The sequence below is a fragment of the Piliocolobus tephrosceles genome, chromosome 3 (genome assembly GCF_002776525.5).
Source record: "Piliocolobus tephrosceles isolate RC106 chromosome 3, ASM277652v3, whole genome shotgun sequence".
In the NCBI taxonomy this organism is placed as follows: domain Eukaryota; kingdom Metazoa; phylum Chordata; class Mammalia; order Primates; family Cercopithecidae; genus Piliocolobus; species Piliocolobus tephrosceles.
In genome coordinates, this window is record NC_045436.1 from 6,290,597 (window position 1) to 6,299,005 (window position 8,409).

The following is an 8,409-nucleotide window of genomic DNA, read 5'->3' on the forward strand; positions in this document are numbered from 1 at the left end:
GTCCCAGCTACTCGGGAGGGAGGCTGAGGCAGGAGAATGGCGGGAACCCGGGAGGCGGAGCTTGCAGTGAGCTGAGATCCGGCCACTGCACTCCAGCCCAGGCGACAGAGCGAGACTCCGTCTCAAAAAAAAAAAAAAAAAAAAAAAAGACTTCTATTTCCAAGATGCAGAGAAAACAAAACAAAAAAATTCATAAAACTGTTTCAGATATTAGGTCTTAAAGGGAGCACAGTTTCCAGGATTTTCCAGGTTCGTTTTCCCATCAAGTCTAATCCAAACTTGGGCATTTCTATTAGGAAGTTTATTCTTTTATCCCATCTGCTCAGGCACATTTATGCATGAAAAAGTAGTGACTTCTATGTAAGTCGCATCTGAAGGCTTTGGGGATTTTGTCCATACTGATATTTTTAATGGTGTCAAGTAAAAAGCTCCATTCTGTTAATAAGGTTGTATTAACAAAATGCCATATTCTCAAAAGGATTTCCTTACAACTCAGCTATTATGATGAGAATGGTTTTCCTAAATTCTTAATCATGCTGTCTAACATTTCTCACTCAAAAGGTAACAGAATCAACTAGCTCCAGTCATGAATCCAAATATCTTTAGGACAGTAGCTAACAAATATTTTTCACATTTACCCATCTCCAAACTCACCTTTAAACCATCTTTATACCTCAGAATGAAGGACAAAATTAATGAAAGAGAAGTCATGTCATTATTCAAATCCTCACTATAGTGCAAATACTAGAAACTTCCAAGGAATCTTGGAAATATTTAAGCCAACTCATTTCACAGGTGAATGGCCTGACACCCAGACAAGGTGAAATGACGTGCCTAAAAGTCACACAGGAGAGCTAGAAGAGAAAAAAAAAGCTTTTTTTTTTTTTTCCAAAACAAGCAGGGGTTTTTCATGTTAATCAACAAGAATCAAGATCATCAGAACAGGAAGAAATGAGGAATAAAACATATGTTACACACAGATTTAAAGAACTAGTCAATCTGCTGCCCCAAAACCAAAACGTTCTCTAAATATATGGACATATATCCATCAAGATGCGTACCCTTCAAATATCAGAATCTTGGAAAATTCAACTTACAAATCCATTAATTGCATGATGATGATGAAGTAAGTTAAATGTGAGAACACCAAACAGCACCAATACCAGAAGTTAAGGAGGTAAATACACTATTATTGAAAATAATGTATAGTCACTGATTGGGACAGAAATGACAATAACCACTAACAAAACCATTTAAAACAACTCTCTGACATAAAGGCTATATGTAAAGACTACTATATGCCCTTTTCCACTGATAGGCCTATGGCTAGGCATCCTGGCAGTGGGTCACATGGAAAATACTATTAATTAAGATGCATTTTTAAATTGTTCAACCTTGAGCCATGATACTACGTAACCCAAAGTTTGCCAATGTAAGCCAATCGCTGTATTTTTGGTATCCTAACTACTCTTTTTTTCTTGGCGGGGGGACGGAGTTTCGCTCTGTCGCCCAGGCTGGAGTGCGGTGGCGGGATCTCGGCTCACTGCAACCTCTGCCTCCTGGGTTCAAGCAATTCTCCTGCCTCAGCTTCCTGAGTAGCTGGGACTACAGGTGAGCGCCACCACGCCCAGCTAATTTTTGTATTTTTTATTAGAGACAAGGTTTCACCATGTTGGCCAGAATTGTGTCGATCTCTTGACCTCGTGATCCGCCCGCCTCGGCCTGGTATCCTAACTACTCTTACCTGTCCCAATTAAAACAAAACACAAAACGACTCCCTCATTAAGCACTAGATTAAGTATATCTATGAAGCAGCAACAAGGCATTAACAAATGGGCTGACAGTGTATCAAAATGCTACTGAGGAAAAGACAGCAGCAAGTACTCTCATAAGAGCACATTATTCCACATGGAATCCCAAATTACTCTTATCTCCAGTTTCTCAAACCCCTGGAAGACTAGAGATGAACAAGCGAAGGTATAAACGGGGCTAGGGAAAAAGCAGCTCAAATGGCGTAGTGTCTGTATTTTAAAGTACCCAAGATCATGTGATGCTTACAGAGAAATCCCACTATAGCTCAAATGGTTTAAGCATATACAACTAAAATGCTAGTGAAACTTTTGTGTTTACCCAAAAAATAGCATTGCAGTTTTAAGTGAAAATGAAATAGGCATGGTTTGTGAAATGTTTGTTTACACCACCCTCTTCCTGCTCCCTGCTCGTTTCATCAGGTGATCTGAAGACTACCTGGTTGGAAATATTTGGTAATGCAGTGCAGAAAATTAAGGTCACAGACAAAGTACAACAACTTTTAATACACCATTAATACTAATGATTAAAAATTATTGCATAGTCTTATGCATTTACCCTAAAACATTTTCTGAAAGTAAACGAATTATATAAAAGACAAACAACCCTTTAAAATGTGGATGGCCTTTACTACCTCGACCTTCTATCCTTTTTTGTCTTTTCAGTACTTTTGTCCATGGTTTTCTCATTGTCTCCCCTGCACTTTGGGCAATACCATTTCCCCTTTGGTTTATAGGTGAGTGAAACACATGAAAAGTGAAACCATTCAATTGGACACTGTTCATTGTCACATCCTATCATCTCCCCATAAGACACTTGGTTGCATAAGCAGTATGTAGGTTCGTTAGGATCTATCGCAAACTCAACAGGTGAAGCTTCCCTTTCCTGCTTGGCCTTGGAGCGTTTCTTCTTCTTTGCTGACTTGGATTTCTTTTCTTTAGGTGGCTGATCATCACAGTCTTCAATCCCATTTGCCATATGACATAAATCACGGCTTTCACTGGTCCGCTGTCTGCGGGGTCTTCTTGAAGATCTTTCTGGTTGGCTAGAATCCATCTTTGCTTTATCTGAGGCCCGTTCACTTTCAGCAGGATCTTGGAAACACTGCGAATGTAACTCCATTTGTCTTGCCCGATTTTCTACCAATTCGAGCATTTGTGTAACAATCTGGATTTTTTCATCTCCCAATTCTTGACTATTAATTAGTGCTCTCTGGAGAAGCTGCTGTAGACGTTTCTTTTGGTTTAAATCATCTTCTTTCTTATATTTTTCATAGACATCATCAATTTCCTTTAACGTTTCTAAAAAAGGAAAAGAATGAGAACATTATCATGTGTTAGCAGACATAACATTTCCAAGTTAGTTGTTTTTTACAGAATTGAAGTTAGAACTCAAACCATGAAACCATACTCCTCTTTGGTACGTATACATTAAAAACTATTTCATACAAAGACCACATTGTCTAATATGAAAGTATATTTAGAAGTAAAGTAATGAAAAGAAAGAACACAAAACTAATACTCATTAATCTATATTAAAAAGGATAAGAGGCCGGGCGCGGTGGCTCACGCCTGTAATCCCTGCACTTTGAGAGGCCGATGCAGGTGGATCACCTGAGGTCAGGAGTTCAAGACCAACCTGGCCAAGGTGGTGAAACCCTGTCTCTACCAAAAATACAAAAATTAGCCAGGCATGGTGGCAGTTGCCCCTAATCATTCCAGCTACTCGGGAGGCTGGGGCAGAGAACTGCTTGAACCCAGAAGGCGGAGTTTGCAGTGAGCTGAGGTCACACCATCGCACGCCAGCCTGGGCGACAGAGCAAAACTCTGTCTCAAAAAAAAAAAAAAAAGGATAAGAGATGTTTGGCTAATGATCACGTCTTTCTAATGGGCAAGAACACTGTATGCCACTTTAGTCTACTAAGTGCTGTAACACCTTCAAAACAGCCCTATATATAAAATTTGCAGGCTGGGGTCCAGCTCTAAAACTTGAAAAGGTTACAGGACTAGGCTACAGATTACTGCCCAAATGTGTTTACAGGATTTACAGTCAAATGTATGACTTGTGACATGACTCCGGAGACACTACAGCTTCACTTTCACATCGTACATTCTTAACCAAGAAGGCATAAACAACTCTTAGCTTCCCATCATCTTAGTTTTAATGGCTCTATTTTAGCCTCACATGGGAAATTCTGAAAATGAAACTATTTCCAGAGTAGATTCTGGTTCTGGCATCAACTGACCAAACCACTAACAAAATTATAATAAAGTCAGCACTGGATCATTCTGCCTTTGTAGATAAATCAGTAGTTGGTTCTAAGCTTTCTGAACTGCTGATTTAGTTGCAGGGCACGTGGAATACACTTACTTAAATAAAATAAAAATAGCTGACTCACTAGAAGGTATCCAAAAATCTGAAAATAAAATTTCATATGTCACCAAAAACTTACTTAAGATTAGTTTTGTTCAAAATTGTTTTGTTTCTTATTCTTACAAGATGTAATGCTATCTCAAAGAGTTCTGTCCCCATGGTATTTTTCATACCACATGGCATACCAGTTTTGTATTCCAATATTATAATTATTAAAAACAGAAATGTTGGACAAGTCTGCAAGTAAGGCACACAAAAGCAAATATTCAACAGAACTCATTAATTAGCTTCTCCCTGGAAATCACAGGTACTCATACTTGATGTACAACTGTCCAACCTGGAATACATAACAAAGTGCCACCACACGGTTAAGAGCACTTATGCCCACACAGCATATTTTTGAACAAAGTTCATGTCTATTCCATTTGCTTAGCTAGGCATCTAAGCATATTTCTTAAGAACCTAATTTCCCTACAGGAAAAATAAGGAAACTGGTTCCCTCAGATGCATAAAAAAATTGAGGATTAAAAAAAAAAGAGGCAAACCTCATTTCAAATATTCTGTACCTAATAATCAGGTGTTAGAGGCTAATTACAGTATATATCACACCAGCACACTGATAGATGAGATAAAAAAAATTTTAAGACACCTTTTTATATAATGAAAGACAAGAAATTTAACATTTACTCAGCCCCTTCTATGTGGTAAAGATTTTCTCAGTTAATCTCCACAGCAACCCCATGAGGAAGCCATCACTTCTGCTTGTGAAAAAAACTGCAACTCAAGAGATACGAACCCCAGGCTTTCAACTGTGCCAGATCTGTATGTCTGACCTAGCAGTGTAAGCACTTTCTATACACTATATGAAAAGCACTTGAAATTAAGTATCAAATTTTAGTTTGAAGGTTGTTATTTATCGAAGAAATGAGTGAGAACACTAGAACAAAAATAAAGGTTCTCTAATAACCCTATCCCATAATAAGTACTTCAATTGTGAAATTGTTTTCTTCTTTATTTCTCATCTTTATAAGGTTTTCAGCAGTTCTGAAAGTGTCTCAAGTAGGTGAGAGAGAAATTTATTTGACTGCCTATATAATTTATATCACTAAATATTGCTAGAAATATTAGATCCAAAACCAGAAAAGACTTAAGCTCTAGTGAAGAAATGAAAAACATTAAATCTGAACCCGAAACACAAAATATATGTAAATATAAAACTGTGAAAGTTGAGCTCAGTAACCATGCGCAGAGAGTGAAAACTGGATGAGTTTTTAATCATTAATCACAATCTTCATAGAGCTAAGAATTTTTATAATCTCTTAGTCTTGTAAGGCCTACTATATTACTAATCTCACCAGAGCTATTAATACATCACAATTATAGATGATCCGAAAGCAGATTTCCCTGTCAACAAATTATAGTATCCCTTACCAACTTCAAATAGCTTAACTCTTGTGAAAGGAAACATGTGTCTTCAAAGAAATGTAAAAACCTGCAAGCTTGCTGGGCGCAGTGGCTCACGCCTGTAATCCCAGCACTTTGTGGGGCAAAGGCGGGCAGATCACCTGAGGTCAGGAGTTCAAGACCAGCCTGGCCAACATGGTGAAACTCCCTATCTACTAAAAATACAAAACTTAGCCGGGCGTGATGGCAGGTGCCTGTAATCCCAGCTACTCGGGACGCTGAGGCAGGAGAATCGTTTGAACCCGGGAGGCAGAGGTTGCAGTGAGCCAAGATCCAGCCACTATACTCCAGCCTAGGGGAGAGAGCAAGACTCTGTCTGAAACAACAACAACAACAACAACAACAACAACAACAACAACAGCAACTGCAAACTTTACAAACTTTAGTGTTATTTGAAAAACTAGAAAGGTTCAATATACAATTATTAAGCACGTATCATTTTTAGGTTACCATTCATGTTTGTGCTCCATGTCTGTAGAAATCCCCTTGGACAGTTTTTATTAAAATTTAAATTGTTTGAAAACAAGGATATGCATCTAAAGTTGCAGGAGCTGGAGCCAAATATTCTACATCTAATTAACTGGACTAGTTACTTAAACTCTTTCTAGTCTGTAAAAGAAATATTCATATAATGGTCTGGACCCAGCGCATCAATTTGAATTCCCTCCCCTGCTACCCCTTCCCCCAAACACGGATCAGTCCTATGAATCCCATGGATTCAGAAAACACAAATTTATCAACTAAAAAAAAAAAATCAGAGACACTTATGTCACCCAAGAAGTGGATTCCTTTAGAGACTTTTAAACTATAGGATTACTGACGTGTTTACAAAAACAGAGAATGGGTCCAGGAAATTATCTTTAAAGTTCATATGGCTGTTTCCATACTATGTTCAAGGTCTGTTCCTCGATTCAAGGTTATTAAGCGCAACACATTTCCCCTTTTAAACTGCCCTCCTAGTAGCACCACCGATAGTAGGTGGTAACACTGTAAGGAAGGTCGGATTCTGTCCCGGGTTCCCGGGTCGGCCAGCAAAGGGTGGTTTCGCCTTAACACTTAAAAGTCGGAGAAGGTGGGACTCGGGGACGCCAGGCGGTTACCCAGTCAACCAACCCACTTCCTCCTGAAGCCCGGAAGTGACACATGTCCCGGAACCTACGCGAAGCCAGGATCCGAGACCCTCCGAGCTGCTAATCACCGTCCTGATCCATTGGTTGGGAAAGAGATTGGAAACATCACCGCAAAACATGCTGCAAACCCCGACTCGGACTCAGCTGGGGCCGAACCAACGCCCCCGCACAGCCTCGACTCCCTCCCCAGCAGCCGGCTCGCCGCCGCCCCTCTCGCGACCAGCCATTTTCCAGGCCCGCGGGAACGCGCGCCGCGCCCCTCCCACGCCCCACGTCACACCCGCAGGCCCCGCCCCCGGCGCGGGGACCCTCCCCGCCACACACGCCCCTCTCTTCCTCTCCCGCGGGGGACCCCTCCCCTCTTAACCATTTTGCCGAAAGAGCTGAGCTAGGGCTGCGGCTCGGGGCGGCCGAGAACTTTCCCGGGGCAAGAGAGCGGAACGGACTGCTCTCCTCCGGGCCGGGGCAGGAGCGCGGAGGAAGGCCCCCTCCGTCTGCCTCCGCGGCCTCTCGCCCCCTCCCCCCCGCACGTTCCAAAGCACCCGCACTCCGGGGTGGGGGCGAGTGAGGTGGGGAAGTGCGCCCCGCAGACCAGCGGGAGCCCGGCCGCTCACTCCCTCCGGCCCTTGCCCGGCTGCAGTCCTGGGTCGGGGCGGCAGGGTCTGCGGCACGGGGCGGGCGAGCGCCTGAACAAATGCTTGCTGCTTAAAATGGCTGATTCCCCTCCGCGGCAGCTGCAGCCGCTGGGTCTGCAGCGGGGGCTGACGAACAGCCCCCACCCCCACTCCGGTGACCCCAGAGAAGTACTCGCCCACCGCGGGGCAAGGAGGGCCGCGAACCGAGTCTCCAGTCCTCCCCGTACCGCTCGGCAGACCCTCGGTGCGCTCGGGGAGACTGTCACGGGAGAAAGGAAAGGTGGCACTGCCCCGGCAGGCTCCCTGCCATCGGCTCCCGAGGCCGGCAGCCCCGCGGCCCCTACCTTGATATTTGTTGTCCAGCTCTCGCAGCACAGACACGTTCCTCTGCATGTCGTGGGGCAGCGACTCCACGCACTCAAGGTAGTCCTGCACGTAGCAGGTGAGCAGCCGGCTCCGCTCCCCGGTCAGGAGCGCGGCCGACGAGTACAGTTGCTGCTGCTGCTGCCCTAACATCCTGCCGATCCGCGCCGTCGCCGCCGCCTCCGCATCCAGCAGCCGCACATGCACCGGCCGCGGCCGCCGCGGTCCCTCAGCTCAGCAGCCCGGCGCCGCGGGGACCCCGCAGCCGCTCGAGAGGGCACGGCCGCGCTCCCCGATCTCCACTCCCCCCAGAGCAGCCCTCACTCCCCGCCCCCGCAGCACCAGCCCAGGGGCGGGGCGAAACTGGGGCTCCCTCCTTTCTCACCTCCCGCTCCAGGACCGGAGCAGTGGGGATACCCTCGGCGAGGCCGGCGCCGGGGTCCCGGACGCTGACACTTCCTGTCCCCCTCGGAGTCCCCAGATGCTACCAGTGCCGTCTCGCAGCCCGGATCCCCATGACAAGCCCGTCGCCGCCTGCCTGTCCCCAGTCACCCTCCGTGCCTGACGAGGGGCCTCCCGCTGGCCTGCCCCCGCCCCTCCGCCCGCGGCCGCCTCTGCGCCTGCGCAGCGCTCGA

At 45.0% G+C, this 8,409-nt stretch overlaps 1 protein-coding gene across 2 annotated transcripts; it reads right to left on the minus strand.

Annotated features, from left to right (window-relative positions):
* Positions 1-2,288: 2,288 nt before the first annotated feature.
* On the minus strand, positions 2,289-8,075 carry ING2 (inhibitor of growth family member 2). 2 transcript variants are annotated; one of them, XM_023221021.2, is made up of 2 exons: positions 7,756-8,075; positions 2,289-3,110 (listed from the first exon to the last, which is right to left on the minus strand). In XM_023221021.2, the coding sequence occupies exons 1-2, from the start codon at positions 7,925-7,927 to the stop codon at positions 2,440-2,442; spliced, it is 843 nt and encodes a 280-aa protein (XP_023076789.1). In that variant the 5' UTR covers positions 7,928-8,075; the 3' UTR covers positions 2,289-2,439. The 2 variants fall into 2 exon arrangements, with proteins under 2 accessions (XP_023076789.1, XP_023076790.1); XM_023221022.1 differs by lacking the exon at positions 7,756-8,075 and adding an exon at positions 5,614-5,747.
* Between the last annotated feature and the right edge of the window lie 334 nt (positions 8,076-8,409).

Excerpts from the sequence above, each read along its gene's own strand:
- ING2 (XM_023221021.2), bottom strand. The coding sequence starts at position 7,927 with ATGTTAGGGCAGCAGCAGCAGCAACTGTACTCGTCGGCCGCGCTCCTG. Across the intron at positions 3,111-7,755 it reads GCTGGACAACAAATATCAAG|AAACGTTAAAGGAAATTGAT; the intron begins GTAGGGGCCGCG and ends TTCCTTTTTTAG.